Source organism: Cucurbita moschata, unplaced genomic scaffold, assembly GCF_002738365.1.
Source record: "Cucurbita moschata cultivar Rifu unplaced genomic scaffold, Cmos_1.0 Cmo_Scf00041, whole genome shotgun sequence".
NCBI classification, from domain to species: Eukaryota; Viridiplantae; Streptophyta; class Magnoliopsida; order Cucurbitales; family Cucurbitaceae; genus Cucurbita; species Cucurbita moschata.
The window spans coordinates 1518719-1539194 of record NW_019268557.1 but is presented as its reverse complement, the minus strand read 5'-3'; the positions used below and the strand labels follow the sequence as shown (position 1 = coordinate 1539194).

The 20476-nt window shown below is 34.5% G+C and overlaps 1 protein-coding gene and 1 non-coding gene across 5 annotated transcripts in view; both read right to left on the bottom strand.

Annotated features, from left to right (window-relative positions):
* Window positions 1–521: 521 nt before the first annotated feature.
* On the bottom strand, window positions 522–592 carry TRNAG-GCC. The gene has a single exon. It is a non-coding gene; the product is annotated as a tRNA-Gly (tRNA).
* Window positions 593–1502: 910 nt separating this feature from the next.
* Window positions 1503–20476, bottom strand: part of LOC111433098 (protein SHOOT GRAVITROPISM 6) — a 32222-nt gene continuing 13248 nt past the window's right edge. For 2 of the 4 annotated variants that reach the window (XM_023070027.1, XM_023070030.1), the window contains 29 exons: window positions 19112–19233; window positions 18793–18922; window positions 18637–18716; window positions 17973–18108; window positions 17196–17277; window positions 15866–16011; window positions 15709–15789; window positions 15520–15620; window positions 14371–14609; window positions 14147–14256; window positions 13873–14001; window positions 13682–13756; window positions 13475–13608; window positions 13291–13363; window positions 12194–12325; window positions 11441–11610; window positions 11237–11359; window positions 10612–10672; window positions 10446–10541; window positions 7531–7631; window positions 6856–6961; window positions 6078–6191; window positions 5909–5983; window positions 4019–4117; window positions 2992–3063; window positions 2795–2880; window positions 2594–2687; window positions 2171–2278; window positions 1503–2088 (listed from right to left, as the gene is read on the bottom strand). In XM_023070027.1, the coding sequence (XP_022925795.1) occupies window positions 1936–2088; window positions 2171–2278; window positions 2594–2687; window positions 2795–2880; window positions 2992–3063; window positions 4019–4117; window positions 5909–5983; window positions 6078–6191; window positions 6856–6961; window positions 7531–7631; window positions 10446–10541; window positions 10612–10672; window positions 11237–11359; window positions 11441–11610; window positions 12194–12325; window positions 13291–13363; window positions 13475–13608; window positions 13682–13756; window positions 13873–14001; window positions 14147–14256; window positions 14371–14609; window positions 15520–15620; window positions 15709–15789; window positions 15866–16011; window positions 17196–17277; window positions 17973–18108; window positions 18637–18716; window positions 18793–18922; window positions 19112–19233 (3228 nt within the window). In that variant the 3' untranslated portion in view covers window positions 1503–1935. The remainder of the gene's footprint in view (window positions 2089–2170; window positions 2279–2593; window positions 2688–2794; window positions 2881–2991; window positions 3064–4018; window positions 4118–5908; window positions 5984–6077; window positions 6192–6855; window positions 6962–7530; window positions 7632–10445; window positions 10542–10611; window positions 10673–11236; window positions 11360–11440; window positions 11611–12193; window positions 12326–13290; window positions 13364–13474; window positions 13609–13681; window positions 13757–13872; window positions 14002–14146; window positions 14257–14370; window positions 14610–15519; window positions 15621–15708; window positions 15790–15865; window positions 16012–17195; window positions 17278–17972; window positions 18109–18636; window positions 18717–18792; window positions 18923–19111; window positions 19234–20476) is intronic. The other 2 variants (XM_023070028.1, XM_023070029.1) reach the window with 2 other exon arrangements.

The following is a 20476-nucleotide window of genomic DNA, read 5'->3' as shown; positions in this document are numbered from 1 at the left end:
TTTTTTTTTTTTTTTTTTTTGTTATTTTCATGCCTTTTCATTTTTTTTTTCATGTTCTAAAAAAAAATTAATAGGGTTATTTTTGTAATTCTAATGATTTTATGGTACAAAAACATTATATATGTGTATGTAAAAGCCTTGAACGAGTTATAGATAAGGAAATAGTAAGAGAAAGCAATAAAGGTGGATCTTTCGAGAAGATTAATGAGACAAAAAAAATATGAATAGACTTGCTACAATGATCACCGTATCAAACACGAGAAGAGAAAGATGAAATGAAATTCCAAGAAATTTCATGTGAAATTATATGAAAATGTCAATTTAAACGTTACGCTCCAAATAATATACTATTTTATCCCTGACACAATTAAATTTATACGTATGTGTATATATTTATTTATCCACAAGTGTCATACCATGTGACTTGTACCCTACGCAAATATAAAATCTACAAAATAACAAAATATATTGAAATACATCTCAAAAATAATAATAATAACTAAAAAAAAAACAAAGTAAGATGCACCAGCCGGGAATCGAACCCGGGTCTGTACCGTGGCAGGGTACTATTCTACCACTAGACCACTGGTGCTTGTTTTTAAGTCATAGCCAGTAAAAAATAAGATCTATTTACCTGCCAGCCGAGGGGGATCGCAAGGGCGCCAAACATGATCAATGTCATCACTCTAACGGGTAGCTGGTGCACTACCCTCCCAAATTGGTGGCCTTGCCTTATTCTCATGCATATGTTCATAACCTTATGAACAAGTACTTCTATCTTTAAAAGCATTTGTATAATTATTATTTTTACAATATCATATAATTTGTAATATGAAGTTAATAAGTTTTTTAGTTAAACAGTAGAGATTGAAAGATTTTGAACTTGTTATTTAAAAATACTTGAGAGTTTATGACTTACCTAGATGAACACGACAAGATGCATAATCATTTTCTTTTTTATTTACTTATTTTATATGGAGTTTAGCAACCGGCTTTATGGTTTGATTTTAATCGGGTAGCTAATTTTATTGTTCTTCCAATTGATATACATGTATTACATAAGTCCGTTTCGAGACCATACTCAACTGCGAGAGAGACTTACTGGGTCTCAAAATCGACATCATCAAAATCCAATTTCCTTGAAAGGAAGCCAAATTGCTAGAAGGGAAAGCAAATCAATACCAGCTTCCATGATTTAGACTTTATAATTCATAATATATTAAGCCTCTAAATTGTTATAAAATTGAAAGTACTTCAACTAAAGTTTAGGAATAAAAAATAATTTATAACCTATGAATTATTAATCAAATAAAATGACTTTAAGCCTTTAATTTATTTATTGAAAAATATAAGGGTATTCGTGCATTGGGTTGAGACACTTTTTAAACCCAACCGGATTGGTCTGATTATGAGTTTATTAATGAGCTCAACCAAAGTTTCATAAGGCTATTTGGATTACATTAACAACCATCATTGAATACAATGATAGAGAATCTTGGTGATGAAACACAAAACAATTTGTGTATTGAAGAGTTTAGGGATATCCTTCCAAATGAGATAAAAAGAATTCCAACAATCGAACATCAAAACCTTGTCATTTTTAAATTGTTTAGAAACAACACTTTCCTCATAAGTTAGAACTCAAAGAATCACTCTCTCAAATTTTGCATCCCCAAGTTCAAATGCACAAACAGAATATACATGATTTCAAAGAAAATCATATATACAACTGACCCCGCAGACAAGACACACAATTACAGTCCAAATTACAAACTTTACAATGGTGATGCCCGGATTGCCACCGAATCCATCCATGTCGTCAAAGACGTGTGATGATCGTCATCTTGTTCTTGCTGGAAACCTTCAACCTCCAGCGAGCAATCAAGAGTGTTATGTTCCAATGCATCAAGATTTTTAAGATAGCTAATCTATGAGCTAGCTTCTAGCCAAGTCTGCAGGATCAATTCGAGCTGCTCGCCATGATAGCAAATTGGAAGATTTTAATAACAAGCCCAAGGCCGATGAGCAAGTTGCTCTTACAATTGCTTCTCCAGATCGACTCATCTTACCAACCAATAAACCAAAAACCTAATCAAAGTAATAAAATGATTTTCAGATACGACTGTAATGAATCTTAAACGTACTCAGTAGCTGATAGTTGGAGAATAACCTGCGTGTAGTGAAGGGACAGAACGTGTGGGTCATCAGTCAGAGCTAGCATACTACTAGAGAAGTAAATAGCGTTTGCCTGAATCATTGGCCAAGGTGCATCGAAAGCCTGCCACATGTCAGAAACTTTCAAAATAAGAACAAAATTGTCATAATAAAAGGTTAAGCAAAAAGACTAAGAATGTAATTTAACCTACCATTACTACTAATAAAATAATGATATAATAATTTTAAAATTGAACAAAGAATAATATCAATACGCACACACAGATATCTAATATATATATGATAGCATGGTCAAAGATGGTCCAACAAGATAAGTATGGCTGAAGACAGTCAATCCCAAGGGAGGTATTATTGCCAGGAAGAAAATAAATCCCCAATGTCATATTTATCTTGAAGATATGTGGGTCAGAATGAATACCTTTATTGTGGTTGCCAAGTAAGAGTCAACCCTGGAGGGAAGGTACTGAGAAATTTGCTTTGAGAAATCACGGACGAAGTTTTCATAGTCATTTCTGAAATAAGGCAATTAGGCATGTTTATAGTTCATTGCAGTGTGGAAATAAATAATATTAATATCCATTTCCAAGAGTCGGCAGCCATATCAAACTTTATTGCTTACCGATGATCTGAATTGAACAAATGCATGTTGAAGAGGATAGGCAGCTCCTCAACTTCTAGTAATGGTGCAATCCGCTTAAAGGTATTCTGTCCCCAAATGATGATATCAAATAAAGAGGGATAAGAAACAAAAATAAGTTGTATTTCAAAGGGATAGTAGACGTTAAAATATCAATTGAAAAGATTGTTAACCATTACCCGGCAAGCTTGGCGAACACTAATATCATCATCATAGACATGCAACACAAGGCGGGGAATAGTTGTATGAACCTGAGGCCAAAATAGTTGCAATTAAATCTAATAGAACAGTCCCCTAAAATATTCCACCAAAATATTTACACACAATAAATGTGATCGACTCCCGTTACACTAAGAGATGAATTATAAAGAGTAATTCGTGAAATCTAGAATACAGATTTTTGCAATGTGAATGGCTCACACGAGTGATACCATAGAGAAATGGTCATGTGAGAGATGCAAAACAAAGATCGATTTTTTTCTTCTGCATCAAATGGGATAAAGTACGATATTCAAATAGAGGAAAGTGGTTCCTCAAGTATACAGGATTTCTGCATGAAGACAATGCAAGAAAATGCAATTCTAAGAAAACCTATTAGCCACACGAACTCCTTTTTCTCCCACGCCCGTTACCTACATGCACCATTTATCCCTCATTCCGCCATCAATTAATATTGTAGTCCCAAGCAAGATGCCTACTCTACAAACTTCTCCAGCATGAACAATGACCTATCACATCCTCTCCCTCTAACCTCTGTCTCATATTTTCCATTAAGTCAAATCACCATTACATATTAGCCCCAACCGAAGTAAGAATATCAAGTCCATAAATATACGAGGAAACTGATATTTATTGAAACCATGCCATGGCATATACATTAACTCTGTAAGAGTCCATGATCCTTATAAATCACATATGAAAAAAGCAATAAAATAAGTGGAACAAATTCGTTCCAAAGAGATAAAGAAACCACAAGTAACCTGGGTGGATAATAAGACAGAAAAAAAAGAGAAGCATAAAGGAAGTCATCAAAAGATAAGTAGACAGAGATGACCGAGTGAATTGAGGGATGCTACACCACAAGTAGAAAAATGACAGGAAGTCTTCTTGACGTTCAAAACATAAAAATAAAAAATAAAAGAAGTAAAGGAAAAAGCATGTGATTGTTATCTCAAAATTTTAGTGGGTAATTGTGGTAGGGACAACCTGCTCAAGAAACGCCTCATGTTGCTGCCCAACTCCGAAGTTACTTAATACTCCAAATGCAGCAAAGGCATTAGCTCGTATAACCGTATTCATGCAGCTCTGTCACATACAACTCGGATTGGTTAGTTTGCAATATACAAATTCTTGCGATAAAATTATAAGTGCATTTTTCCTTTTCTTTCTTTCTTTCTCACTTTTTTTTTTTTGGGGGGGGAGCGGTGGGGACCTCAGTCAGTTTGCACAGAATAGTGGGATACATATAGCTGATTCTCATGTAACTATCTCTATTCATACGTCCTACAAAGGGATCATTGCTTTTTTTAACAAGTCACATAAATTACCAATCAATACAAAAAAAAGAAAAAAGAAGATCAGATTTATTCCATCATTCAGGCCTTTTTAGCATAAGAAAAATGTGACAGAAACAAAAAAGATCATACCTTCAACATTTACTCACATAAATTAATTATTTGAAACTTAAGTGAGTGGCAATTTTGTAAGTGAATCTGCAACTTTAGTCTCCAAGTAAGGTACAGTGGGTGAACTAGAGAGAAAAATTCCTTCTAGAGAGAGAAAGTTCCAAAGACTCCGTTGTTTTGTTGAGAGGTGAGAAAAGTCAAAGTAGCCCAAAAACTCCTCTATTTTTAGGTCGGGGTGGGTAGGAAGAGTTCTATTGAAGAGCAAGGGGGAAGGAGGAAAACAAGATTGAACTTGGAGGATAAAGGAGGTACAACAAGGAAAGGTACCCACAATTGCACAAAATATCTTATTGTGAAAATTAACGGTTATGAAAGGGATGAATGCTCTGAAAAAAACTGCACATAGAACAACATAGTAGAATTACCCAATGTTACCAAATTAACTATATTAGAATTATCGTACCTATTGCAATCAATTTTAATTGGCCTCTTAATCAACTTGATGTCAGGAATGTCTTTCTCAATGGGGACCTGAAGAAGAGGTACTTGTGGACTTACCACCTGATTTTGAGGCAGATCTCAGGATTAACAAAGTATGCAAGTTAAAGAAATCATTATACGGCCTTAAACGGCCCCCCAGAACGTGGTTTGGAAGTTTTGAAAAAGTAGTCACGAGCTACAGTTTCATTCAAGTCAAGCAGATCCTACTGTGCCAATGGAATCTTTGTCAATCAAAGGAAGTATATTATTGATTTACTTGAGGAGACAAGGGTTACTTGGTTGCAAGACAACAAAAACTTCCAATGAGAAAAATTTAAAATTACAAGCTGGAACAGAAAAAAAGTAAAAGATAAGGAAAAGTACTGAAGACTTAAGGGGAGACTCATATACATTGTTTTTGTGTTAGTACGGTAAGTCAGTTCATGTATGCTCTTGGGCCAGCTCACTTTGAAGCAGATTATAGGATCCTGAGATACTTAAAAGTTTACACGGGTCTTATTGGGAAGGTAACACCAAAGTTAGAAGATCTACTTCTGATTATTGCTCCTTTGTTGGAGGGAATCTAGTTACTTCGGAAAACAAAAAACAAAGTGTGGTGGTTAGAAGTAGTGCTGAAGCCGAATTTAGGGTGTTAGCCCATAGTAGTTGTGAGGGTATATGGATAAGAAGACTAATGAAAGAATTAAAATTCTCTTAGATGACGCCATGCACATTTATTGTGACAACAAGGCAACAATTTCCATTGTCCAATCCAGTCCTTCATGATAGGACAAAAACATATTGAGGTACTTCATAAAGGAGAAGATCGATGCAGGAGTAATGTGCATTCACGGCCTTCCTTATTCTTCCTTATTTGTAATGAATGTTTCTTCTATTTAAAAAAACTTAATTCTTCTCCAGGAAAATAAGACAGAAAATATTGTTGTCAGCAGTTATATAGACTAAATGAGTAAGGAAAGCAGGAACACACTTGGAGATGGCGGAGCCGCACAGAGACATTTAGCAGAATGGGTTCCACTGCATCATTGGGAGATGCTTCAAGTATCTAAAACAAGTAAATGGAGTTGATAAATACACAGACCAGAATTTAGAAAATAGGTAAAACAGGTTAGATGTTAAATTGAAAAGGAGGAACTAACCATAAGTAAGCACGACAGTGCTGTTGATTGCACAGATTCATCAACATCATCCAATAAAGCTAATATTACACCTAGAACTTGAGCTGTATACTGCATAATTTGAATAACTGGTATCTGCAATTTCAAAGTTTAGCAAGAAGTCAGCTATTCAAATCTGTACAAGACAAAACTGCTAATGGGTTAAAATGACAGCAGCAACAATTATATTTATGACAGGATAATTGTGATGATAAAGATTGTAAATTCGTGTAGATTACAGTTGCATTTAAAATAACTTTCCTTGGCTGAGAAAATTTTCTCTTGTATTAAATTTACCCATTATTGGGTTGGAATAATACACAAATATTTCTCTCCAAAATGGATATTCGGTTCAAAATTGGAACCCAAAGAGACACTATCTTAAAGGGGCATGTTGAGGATCACCCATCGAGAAGATGAAGAGATTTCAAAATCTTTATAAGATACATGGGCTACTCATCTCATTGCCAAATGGTTTTGAGATGGAACCCCATGTTTATATAATATGATAAATAAAGTAATTATGACAACCAGATATATGTAAATTATCGTATTGTAGCGCATAAACTTGTGTGAGAAAAATCAGTAAACTATTAGTGTAGAGCCAGATTCGTATGTTCCAACAGTGTAACAAAACTCAACTTTTATATCAAAGGGGCAACTAATAGAGGCAGTGACATCTCACATTAAGATATTGGACGTCAATTTCACTTCCTATAACTGATCCATGGAAGAAGTAACTATAAGGAAAATTGAATACCTGTACAAGTCCTCTTAAGCACAAACGTCTAACAGTTGGAGACTCATCAGATACATTTCGACAAAACACCTCAACAATTTGTTCTAACAGGGAGCCAATATGTCCACTACAATATCAATAGCATTTTTGAGTTAAAGTCAGCGTCAGTTTAGAATAAAATTACTTGATGACTCAAAAAAGACAACAATTAATATTGATTTCTACTTTTTAGACCTTTTACAAATTTCTAAGCTCAAAAATGTGGGAGAGTATTGAAATATCATACGCCATTTTGTTTGTTTATTGTTGATAGCTTAGATGTAAAATATTATAATATCGTTTTTGTAACTTCGTTTCCCAACAAGTACCAGTCCTAGCTCTTCAAGTCGGAAAAAATTTAATTAGGGCAATATGTGGGGTAAAATATAGAAAAATGTCTTTGTTCATAAAAACAGTGCTTATAGCAACTTAAAATTGTGTTTTAACCAATAAACATTTCAGCATTTTCACTTTACGTACAAGCACTGCTTGTCGTTTTTTTAGTTAGTTCACCTTCATTCATGATGATTCGTTCTTAAGAGAGATTCAAAGAAATAAAAGCAAAAACAAACATTAAACGATACTATGGTACGTAAAGTGAATAAAAGAAATCCAACAAAAGAAAGCAACTAAGGAATAGGATCATTCTCCTAATACCTGTACCGGACAAACTCAGATAATGCAGCAATAGCAGCTTCTCGTTGATATCTTTGATGTTCATCCACTGATTTACTCAGTATGGAGCATATATGTTGGACCTGAAAGATTAACCATAAGATTTGATTTCAACTATGTGACATATTACTACGCAAAAGCATGCCAGAAGAAAACCCTGTAAAGTTCTTGTGTGCGAATTAGTGCGAGTGATTTCATAAATACCATATAAATGTGATGATCAATGTATACCCTTTCTAGACAATTATTATTTTTTATTTGGATCCAAAAAGACAGTTTAGTACATCTGAAGTAATACGAGACTAGCAAGACACTGCTTGCAAGTAACCTCAAGCATCTGAGCTAAAAGCCATATGTCCTTAGTACCATTTACATTTCATGTTGTGGAAAAGAAGGGACTTCATATACATCCTTTTTAACAAGAAACAGATCCTTCTCATATTCTTTACACTGTCCCAACGGAAAATTCTCAATTTCTTACCGGAAAGAAGGAAAAAAGTTGCAAAAAGGCACCCCGACGAAGGAAACCCTAAAATACTACAAAACGGCACCTCAGCAAGAATTCATTATATTATAAGAGTAATTGCTAATTTCTTTAGAATAAACACATCAAGTATCTGCACTATATGTTCCAGTCATTAATCACTCATCTTAATTAACATTTTTACCTCAAAATTATGTTGGTTAATCTCTGTCCAAATGCCCCCAGAATTGCTTTGTATACATTAATCCATAATAATTTAGCTCTCATTCTCAACTAGTGACCACATAGCATGCTGAAAATATTATTTTTAACAGCTAATTTCTACATTTTACAACTGTAGGAACAGTGTAGAAGGAAATGCTGAAAATTTCCAGTGGAGAACGTGGGTATTAATCGAGATGAATTGATATAAAGGATTCTATAACAAGAATTAATAGGTCAATTTTCAAGTTTGACGGGAACTAAGCAGGCATGTAAACAATTCTTTGATATTTGTCCGACATTTTGGTGAGTTTTGGTGAATATGAGAACTCTTCCTCCCTTGGTTCAGGCTCACAAGAGAGTGGTGATGGATTGTGACTAAATTAAATAGTCAATGCTAAATATGATCCCTTGAAGGAAGCACTGACAATTACGAGGCTTTTAATCAGTAATACCACTCCAAAGCAATACTGTTTACCTCCAGAAAAAAGATGGATTGAGGTCAAGCCACAAAGTCTTCTTTGGACCATGAAAAGGATGTCCGACAAAAACCAATGCAAGGAGATAAAAAATGTTGTTAAGGAACGTCATTGACCAACCAAAAGCTTCCAATAAAAATAACCAATAACGGGAAACAAATGGGCAAAGCCCAAAAAGTTGCCCATGATACTCAGCCTTAGTCGCAAGCATGATGCACCAAGTAGGGGATAGGTTGAGGTAAGACATTCTCCATTGAAGCCGATCTAGTATATTAATGACCCCAGGATTTTTTAATTATCTTCGGATAAGAATCCTTCCACATCACGGAGTATAGGTCCTTTATCAAAGGATTGGCAGTGTCCACCAGGCCTTCCATACGAGATTTAACCATATACATACTAGAAGAATCAAGAGGACATAACCGTGTGCCACAAGTATTCCCGCAAATTGATAAGGACAGAAGGTGTGATAGGTTATCCATTCAATTGTTTCCAAATCATTTAAAGAAGGTACAAAACCCAGGTTTCTGTTTCCAAAACCCAAACATCCACCACAGAGCTGTCTGGTTGAGTTGTGAGGCGATACAAACATGGAAAAACAGTCACTATAAGTGAACAGCTTAACCAAGAGCCTTTTTAAAAAGTTAAAGAATTTCCATTACCAAGACAAAGATGAGCACGACTAACAACTAGGTCTAATGTACGACAAATAAATCTCCAAGGAGACTTTAAAGAACCAGCCTGTATGGGTCGAGGCCAATGACTCCCAATCTCAGCATCATAGTATTAACATCAGTAAGTTTACGTCATATTTTCCTCATGGAGAAACGCCATATCCTTTTTCGAATAAGGCAGAATTCCGATGTTGAAAGTTTCCAATGTCAAGACCTTCCCCATCAATTTCGGAAGCTTTGGTCTCCCCATTAACATCATGCATTCCCCCATCATCTCTAGAACCTTCCCAAAAGAAATCCCGAATAATTTTAGCCATAATCTTAATAACTTTTGTAGGGACTTTAAACAAAGACATGTATTATGTCAGCAAACTAGTGAGGTTGACCTGGATAAGGGTATGTCTACCACCTTTTGAAATGCATGCATACATCCAATTATGAAGTGTGTGTTGCATCTTCTAAATAGCAGGCTGCCAAAACGACAAAGATTTTGAGTTCCCTCCCAAAGGGAATCCAAGATAAGTAGATGGCCAGAAACCTTGTTTGCATCCAAAGTATGTCAACATTCAATCCATTTATGAATCCTCAATGTGAATCTCCAACAGTTCACTCTTAGAGAGATTAATGTTGAAACCAGAAGTCCATTCAAGAATTTTAACAATTTCAATGAGATGTTCTAATGCAGTCCGGTTAGAAATCGAAAATAAAAGGGTGTCGTCGGAAAATTGTAAGTGATTCAAACAAAATAATGATGCACCAATGGGATGGGTTGCAGTGGAACCCAATCTAGCACCTTGGGCCTAGAGTCTACTAAATATCAGGAAACAATACGAATAGAAGAGAATAATTCTATTTCATATTCACAATATCTAGTCTACCTTAAGTGAAGAACGACCTCTAATAGATAAAAGTTGAAAATCTTAAACATATATCCACATTCTAATTACAGCTAATAAATATAATAAAATGAGTATTAAAGCATAAACCAACAAATAGCCTAGCTGTTTTCCAAAAAAGAATACTAAAAACAAGATCTTAGTTGTCATTCTACACGTGTACCTCTTTTGGCCTCTTTATTGAGATGCAACCTGCAAGGTCCCCAATAAGATTTATCCACCTCTCATTTTCATTCAGCTCTCCATCTCTAGCTAAGATCTACAAATGAAAAATTTTCATTAGATCTTCTTGCAATACAGGAGGGACAGGATGCTAATAGATTGTCCACCTTTCCCATTTCTAGATCTCCCACACATTCACAAAATGCCTGGAATGCTGTGAGAAGAGCCCTGCAAAAGTAGAGGAAAACAAATGAAATTATGATTTCCTGTCGATCAGAAACTTCAATGCAGTCAATAAATGAAAAGAAAGAGTATACAGTTAGCATGGTAGCTAATGACCTCAAACTCTAGGGAAAAAAATGATGTGTTGCCATTATTCTTCCAACTAATTTAAGTACAGGAAAAAAAAAAAAACAAACGTGGAGATCTCAAGGACAAGATCTGAAGTGTTTTGGAGTGAAACTACCATCACAATACCACACATTGATATGGCACCTACATTCCTCTAAATACTTGCTTATATTTATCTACTTGTATTTCCAATGTTTGACCCATTCCATAAAATTCCACTCTTCTTCTTTAATATGGTTTCTATCATTCCTGGAACATCTTTGATACATCACCCCAATTCACTCTTGGACCTAACTGCCTTCCACGTTAATCCAGAGTCTTCAAACATTGTGTAATTGGGTTATGAATATGTGAAAATAAATCAGAACTGCATGGAGTACGTAATGTTAGTGAACAAAGTGGACAGGCTTTAGGCTTCATTTAAAAAATATTTGTGGCTACCTTAGTTGTTCGGGCTGGCCTAAGCTTGCTTGACGATGGCAACTTCCCAGCTGGAGAATAAGTTTGGCAAGAACTAAAGCATAGTTCTGTTCAACAGCTTTCTTTCCAACTTTACCTCCTCCTCTACTCCCGGAGAAAAAAACAATAAATTATGCAATTGGAATAAGAGATAAATTCGATGGGCTCAGTTATTATTCCACTGACCTGAAAAAGGCAGTTAATGAAACAATAGCGGCCTGAGAAATATCATTCTCTATATGATCTGACCCATGGCTAGAAAATTCTGCTCTCTCTTGACTGAGGGGAATTTGGTTGAGGACAGATAGCACATGCTCCAGAAAAGAAAACGAAAGTACTGTGTGCTGAGAGAATACCTGTAAGACAATAATTTAATATGCATAGGTTTTTATCTTCGGAGATAGTTTCAAACCTTCTGCCAAATCAGTTAGAAAATAATACGTGGACTACATGAGGTATTGTTGCAAGTCTCTAAATTATCTTGCTACTTTTCATTTAATTTTGGGAACGGTTGTCTTCTATAATTTAGGATCATTCCTTCAACAGGTATCGATGACAATGTAATTTTGTTAGTCAACATGAATACATATAGCTTCTTTTTCTTTTTTTTTTCTTTTTTTTTTCTTATATTATTTTCAAGAAGCAACATACATAGTGCATTGAAACTGAGGAATATCAGTAATTACAAAAGAAGTCTAAAAGTCCACCAAGGCTTTAAATAAGGACAATACGTTACAATATTTAAAGTATGGATCCCCTAGGACGTTCTTGAAAGATGAGCACTACCTCACTTATCACCAGCTAAATTTGCTTAAATTTCATGGGTCAAGTGTCAACAAGACAAGTCTAAAATCCTCAGAGAAGTAAAAAGCAGAGTAATGTAAGTTCCAGAGCAAATCAGTAGAACATTCTAAAAAGAGAAAGCCAAATAGAGCTCACATAGAATGCATCTGGAATTGTCCAGCCACCACGGAGCCTAGATATATCTTTTGTGACTATATCTCTTCCAGCAGTAGCCAACACTTCATCAAAGACAATCTTTGGACTTGTATTCTCAGCTAAAGAAGAAATCTAGTTGGGGTTAAGGATATTCTATACAAGGGAAAAATGAATAAAAGTACTTAGAAAAGTGATCAATGTGCGAAAATAGATATAGCCCAAAGAACACACATATAAACAGTGAGAATTACACAGCAATTTGGTTGAGGAAGGTAGGGTAAAAATATTAATCTTTTAATGTTTGGAGCTCCATCTATGCCTCTGCATACTTAATTTTAGTGTATAGAATGAGGAGTTATTCTCCCTTACTTGGTCTCACGTTAACAATATACTCCATCTGGATTCTATCGTTTCATAAATGTACTAAAACAAGATCCCTTACTTGTCCAACCTCCTATGCCTATTAGATGCTGTCGCATATCTACCAGTTCAATGACTTCAATCCCTAGATATTAGATAACATTAAAATATAAATAAATTCTTAAATACTATGTAACAATAAAGCTTATTTATTTAATGGGATTACACGAGTGTCTCCTAACTTAAGGATAGGAATTACACCAATATAATTACGTCATTCCTTCCACATAAACAATTACAGACAGAGATTTAATAGTCAAACTTCATATTATTGACACTAATTAAGCTTGTAGTATGCATAGATCCCATTGTTTCGGCCTATTGCTACTCAAACAACAAATCAAGTTACTTAGAACAAAGTTAGATGCTTTAGTTTGTCCATCATTTTAGGAGGTAGCTAGCTAGTAGGTGCAGCTTTTTGAATTTGTGACAAATTTCTTCCATAGGCTTCACCAAAAAACAAATTCGAAACTTGGAATCTATGGTTGCTAGTTTTGAGAATTCCATGTAAATTGACAAATCTTTGAAGATGAAGCTAGCGCAATGAATATTACCTGTCATCCTAAACAGGAAACAATGCCTCATTTTTACTAAAATGGTAAAAGTACACGCTACACCTGAAATAGGTAAACATTAACCTGTTCTTTGTTTTCTTTTTTATATAAAGAAAAGGATACTGCTCCAAGAGTTTCCAGTCGTATATGCTTCTCAGTAACATGAACCACTGCAGAGAGTAATGCTTGGGTTGACCTAAACAATAGCATATCATATAAAGATATTCATAAGAAATATTCATGAAATATGGTTTTCAATTCCTTTCCTAATATTTGAAATATATCACAAGTTTTTATTATGTAAAACCTTGCAATCTCCATCTCACTTAGCTCATTTCCTCTCTTGGTGACGAACTCAATGACAGCTTGAATGGCCCCTTCAGCGGACTGCTTGATCTTATCACATATTGCCCCTGAACAGCCATGCAAGGTAGCAACAAGCTGCAGGACATGAATGAAAAATAAATTTGAAATATAGGCGATGAACAACAATCACATACAAAATACCGCTTACCTCGTCCTTTGTCAACAAAATGCAGACAGAGGAAACAATTCTGTTGAAAACCTCAGAGGGATCAATAGATGTATCCTATATGGAAAAACAAACTTTGTCATCCAAACATCATTCTGTAAAGATGGTCCAATTAGGCCAAATAAATAACATGAACGAAACATCTTTGGGTAGAGGCATTATGACAAACATACACTCCTTAAGATGGCTATAACATCCTCTAAAGATGACAAGGCAGTGTAGGATTGTTCTATATCTTCACCAAATTTAGAAGCTGCTGGCCTAGGCAGTGCAAGAGAGATGCTGAAGAGTTGATCCAAGATCTATCAAAAAGAAATATATAAATAAAGGGGGAAAAAAAAAGAAAAAGAAAGTAGAAGGCAGAAACAAAACTTACATAGTTGCATCATATCCGTGGGAATGTTAGAAAAAAAAAATAGCAACAGAAAAAAATCCAGCTATTATTACCTGAGCAGAAAATTTTCTAACTTCAGAGTATGAGTCTGCACAACGTGGAAGATAAGTAATAACCCTTTCTCCTAAACACAAGGCTTCGCGACTAGGTAACATAAATGCTGCTATCAATTTGGTAAAAAGAAAAGGTGAAGAACTGTAGAAATGTGAAAATAAAAAGAGGCAGACAGCGAGAAAGAAGAAGTAACTTTGAAATCTAATGCTAGGATAAACTTTACATGGCAGCTTGGGACCAATTCCTTGCATACTCCGATCAATTTGCCGGTTGTGCGTGCAAATCCCATGGCACCCTAATGCACAATATCCACTAATGCAAACCATTCGAAACTTGACAAGCATCTCATGCACTGCAAGGCAGCCCCTTCTCCTTTGACATTCCACTGGTGATGAAACATATGGATCAATTTGTCTCAGAATATGCAAGAGCTGCTCTGCACGACTTCGACCATCTTCTCCACTAGTTCGTCAGATAGATAAGCAATTCAAACTAATCAAGTTTCAGGTGATATTTAGGCAACAGGCCAAACAAAAAATTAATAAGATGTATTTGAACAAAATGAATATATGGCAGAGATAACCATCCTCTAGTAAAATTGGAAGAGCAGGGAGGTAAGAGAAGGATAGCATAGAGAAATAAAACGTTATAGCAGGGTGGGCTTTTTAAAACAGATTTGAAGGCTACTATAAAACAACCTCATTTATTATTTCATTGCCCTTTCTCTTGTCATTGTTGGAATGCTTTATTCTCTCAACTCAACATGAGTCTGATCTTGGGGAGGATTCAAGGTAAAATATTCTACATATTCTTTGTTGTCTGATACTTCCCAGAAAGGTTAATATCATGATTAATGCTTCTAAGGCTATTTTCTCGGATATTTGGTTGGAAAGAAATCAAAGTAATTTTTATGACAAACCTCTGGAATGGATTAATCATTTTTAATTAATCAAGACCAAAGTTCCTGGTGGTGATTGTTGTCTTCTCTTAATGATATTAGTAACAATTGGGGGGGGCTTCTTTTTTTTTTCTTTTTTTTTCTTTTTTGCAAGGGTTGAAGCTTTTAGCCATTTATGTCTTTGTTCTTTTTTGCTATTTCTGTACCTTTTCCATACTAAGACTACTGTTTGTAGCCTATGGATGATTATATTTCATTTCCACTTTCATCAATCTATGAAGTCTTGTTTCTTGTTTAAAAAATAATAATAATACAACACGTAAGAAACTTCACAATAAAGCAACAACATATCTGCTTAAGTCAAATTCAAAACTTACAAGGGAGGCATCGTTGACTTTATATAAGGGACAAAGAGATGGTTTATTTAACAGATAAAAAATCAAAAGAAACATATGAAATTCAAAAGTTAAATACCTTGTTAGAAGGATTGTACATAGAAGAGTAATAAGATTGTCAATAAGAGGATTGACTACATCCACTGGTTCACTTGCTAAAGTAAAGAACCCTAAGGTGGCCTGAAAAAAAATCAGATATCCACAAGGACTCAATCATCAAAATGAAAATTTCATACCAATTCTAGTAGAAAGTGACAATAAATATTACCTTCATTATAAGATTCCTAGTTTCAATAGTCAGTTTAGGTTCAAGAGAAACCAATGTAGTGCACGCACTTAAAGCAAGAGCCTAGAAAAACATACATTTGATCAGTGGAAATACAGATCAAATATAAATTAGCCACAAAGGTTCTTCATAACAACACCTGAGTGCGCAGAAGTTCAAGATTAGAATCAGCAAATCCACCATTATCGTCTCTACCCATTAATGTCAATATGTAATCAAGCAACTGATCCCTTCTCTTCAGAGGAAAAGTTGACCCATTTTCAGCAGCATTAATGACGGCGCGGCCTATATAAAGTAAAGATCAACACTCCCTTCATTTCAACATCATAGAACCTTCAAAGTAGAGGCCCAGTATCTACAATGTTCTCTTACTTTAATTTCAACAGAGGAAAATCATTAAGAGAAGACAACAATCACCACCAGAAGCAATTATAACACAACAAATTTTGGTCTTGATTTGTCTTGCTCTAACTCCCATTTATTCTTGTAATTATAACACAACAAGTAGAGGCCCAGTATCTACAATGTTCTCTTACTGATCCCTTCTCTTCAGAGGAAAATTTGTCTTGCTCTAACTCCCAGTTTATTCTTGTATTGTAATGTAGGTTGTGATCATATACATTTCTATCTCCTATAATTTTAACTAAGAGAAATAATAAGAGATGACGGTAATGCTGTCAATATGTAATTCATTATGGATTAATGCTGTCAAATCCATAACTTCAGGCATTTGGTTTGAAAGGGATTAAAAGAAAAATTAAGACAGACAGAGTATGGATGGAGCGTTTTGATTAAGCCATTTTCAAAGCTTCACATTTGTGCTTTCTTTCTAAATTGTTTAATCGTAATTTTACTAGTAATATTTGTATGAATCAATAGTCTTTCATTTTCTATCTTAGCTTCTTGTATTTTTTACTTCACTTTGCTTCTTTATCACTGTTATAGGAGTTTGTTTCCTACAAACTTTTCGTATCTTTTCATTAGATCAATGAGAACATTGAAAAGTTCATATCTTGTTAAAACCAAAAAAAGGGAATTTTTTTTTTTTTTAAAGATTCTCCACCTCACCCAAGTTTCCTTACTTCCCTACCGAGTTGAGCATGGAACAACATATAGGCACCACCATACACTTCAGAAGTATTATAAGTAGATCCTTCAAATATATTTATTAGGCAGGCAATGTATGCATTTTCTTATTCCTATCTTGGCTACTATTTCCTTTCTTAGAATATAAAGCTGAACCCCAATAAATCGTAAATAAAAAAGCCAATTGTAGATAGACTGCAATAAGCTAGTCTTAAACTTCTATTCTTTCTAAAGATTCATTGGCAGTCAAAATCAAATGTACTTCGATACGGAAGAATACTCTCTGGATCTTTCAAAAAGTATGTTTCAACTGAACCAAAAAAGATAGACTGTATTTGGTAAAAACTTGAAATGATGTCAGATGTGGTATAAAATATTCAAACCTAATAAATCAATTGCAGTGATGACGGCTTGTTTTGCTGTAGGATGGTGGACATTAAGAAGCCGTGATAGCATATTTGTACCCTGTTATATAAATAATAAAACATACATTAGGAAATATGTAACCTCAAAACTCATAGCAGAAAGATGATTAGGTAAGAAACATCAAATTCAATAACACAGGTAACCAAGCAAGCACACATCCCAATCTTGCAAGATTGTAAGTTTTACAGTTTTGGAGGATATGAGCCCATCTCTCAAACAAAATCTAATGAAGCACACATCCCAATGTTGGAGGATATGAGCAAGGCTATAATTAAGAGATGTTCAAATCCCTTTCACTTTTTCTTTATTTTATTATTATTTTTTTTATTTATTTATTTATTTATTTTGGGTGGGGGGTGTCCTTTGTATACATGGTATATCGGACATTACATTTTGGGAGTCATGCTGTACGAAAACAACACCCATTGTCAGATGAGAATAGATCTTCATAAACTTAGACAGTTGATTGTACTTTCATTTCTTCCATTTTACTGCAAGTCTAAAATATTCAAACACATACTGGATTTTTTTTGCCTCATGCATCATTGTTCAGTTCTAAAGACCTTTTGTGTTTATTCGGATTACTGCAGAATTGCATCAAACAAATGGACAGCAGAAGAGAAATAAGTATACCCTCATATTTTACTCTGGGGAGTCAATTGGCAAATTATAAGCAAATATTGAATTTACTAATAAACCAAGAAGAGTACAAAAGAAAGGAAAAGACTTCTCACAACAAGTGCATCTATCCTGGCCTCAATAATGGTTGATGGAGCATATTTTGCAGCATAGCCATACATGAGAGCCAAAGCAGCATGTATGTCGTCAGATTCCTCTTTTTTAAAACCATCAGAGAAAAGTGACAGGAATCTGCATTTAGGTGGAAGAAAGAGCATCTCTTGTCAGACTCCTCAGTAGTCAGATATATGTTTCAGAAAAATGAAAGTTCCACATATTCTATTTACTCCTTAAAAGGGTGAATGAGTTGCACACTAAAAGTGAAAGACAAAAGGAGTAAGACAACCACAGAGTAACAATTAGTTTACAGGAAGATGGAAGGAAGAAAAGACATTTGTATCTTATTCAACACAAACAATAGCTTCTCTTGCATATGAATGATAATAAACATGCGCAACATAAACTTGAATATTAGCCGCCACATTCTCATCTATGGAAAATAAAAGCAGGTTTCATGGCCAAGCATGTAAGCAACATTCATTTAACAGATAGGATGGAGCTACACTACCACCCACACTTAACCTTTACCTTCTTAAATACAGAAAACATTTTGAAAATATCAAGCAGTTAATCAGGGAGGAATGCTCAGGGAAAATCGACATATTAATCATAACCCTAAACAATCAAATAGAAAAGCAGTCATGACATCTAAGCACGAACCTCTGGAAAAAACTATGCCCCATATTGTCCAGAATGTCTTTCAGCTTTTCCAATACAGTATCCAAGTGGGATGATGCAACCTGGACCAGCCAAGAACAAAAATTATTATATGAACTAAACAATTGAAGAACACGACAAAGAGTCAACAATAAATACCAATCCCATTGCTTTTGCCAAACCAAGCCTATTTGTAGGAACAGCAATATTAGCCTGTCTATACATCAAATCTATCTTATCATGTACATACGCTCTATCATTGATCTTCTGAAGAAGTATGCCCAAGCACCTATAAGAAAGTGTGAATTAAATAAACATAGATGATTGACGGATAGTATGATAGTTAGTGGCATATGCTGCCAGAGATAGGAAAAAAATTACATAGAATGCATGAAATAAAAGAAAATTTTACAACGGAAAAAATCACCATCCAAGAAGTCATATAGAATATGCCATCCAAATGGCCAAATTTCATCACCTGTGAAGTAGTGCAGAATGTTCATCATCAGAGACATAAAGTTCATATTGATTGCTGAAAGCATTTCCAAGAGATATAACCCAATCCGTGTCCTGAATCACATCCAAAGATTCTGCAAGAAACTGTGACTCAAAAATAGAGGTAAATAGTGAGGATCACGAAGAAGGGCCTTCACTTTCACTCTGCATTTATCCAAGCACTATAGTTCTTCCTTTTTCTTTTTCCGAAATAGAGTTACTCTTCATTCATATATGACAAGAGTACACTGATAAAGAAAAATCAATGGGATAAAGAAACTCAACAAATATTTTAGTTATAGAAACTTTTTAGTGACTTTTCCTTCATTTTAATTCTTTACTTTATTGGCTCTTTATGTATGTGTGTGTGTGTGTGTGTGTATGAGGCTCTAAGAATTTAATAATATTAAGTTTTTCCCCATTCTTCTCTTACTCTCAGGTAGACTACATACTATAAAAAGCACCTTTTCTAACAAGATACAAACTTTTCATTGGTAAAAAGTCTCATCTTTTTTACTCCTGGATTGCCAAAAACACCTCCTTTGTGAAGGGATTAGAAGCACCAAAAGTGCTTTGACAAGGAACTAACTAGAGGATTAATTTTCCAACCTTTCCAGTCTTCTTCATCCTTTACGATCACCATATCTATCATGGTCTTATTGAACATCCAAGTGAAATAGGGATATGTTATCCATCTATATTCATGCCATGACATTTCCCTCAAGGTACCATGTCTTCTAATTGGGCTAGATCCAAAGATGGTTGAAGATTAACCTCCAGATACCATGTCTTCCTTGGAAGTAATTTGGCTTCATAGAATAGGGTTTTGTTCTTAAATGCTTACTCACAAGAAGAAGCTATAGGGCAGGTTATGTGTGAAGTAATATGGATACATCAATTCCTAATTAAGTTGCAATATTACAATTTTGATCAAAATGCATGGTGAACAAGTTGTGATTCATATGACATCGAGTCCAATTGTTTAAAGAGAAAATATAACATATTTTATGTTGCTTGCTATTTTATTTATGAGAATGGGGGTTAGGATTCTAGCTTGAAGGGAAGCATTATAGCATGAATATTATTCTATAATAATGAAAATATCTTATTTCTAGAAACCAATTAGTAATTTACCTTTTATTATAATTTTGCATTCTATTAACTTGAGGCTTATGTGCAGATATCTATGTATATGACTGATGTTTTTCTATTTTTGACTTTTTATTAGGCCACATTAATTAGAAAATTGAGTGATCTACTTGGATTATTGAAGAATAACTGCAAACGATCTAAAAAAAATTCTAATTGAGTACCACAATGTTAACAAAAAAAAAAAAAAAAAAAAAAA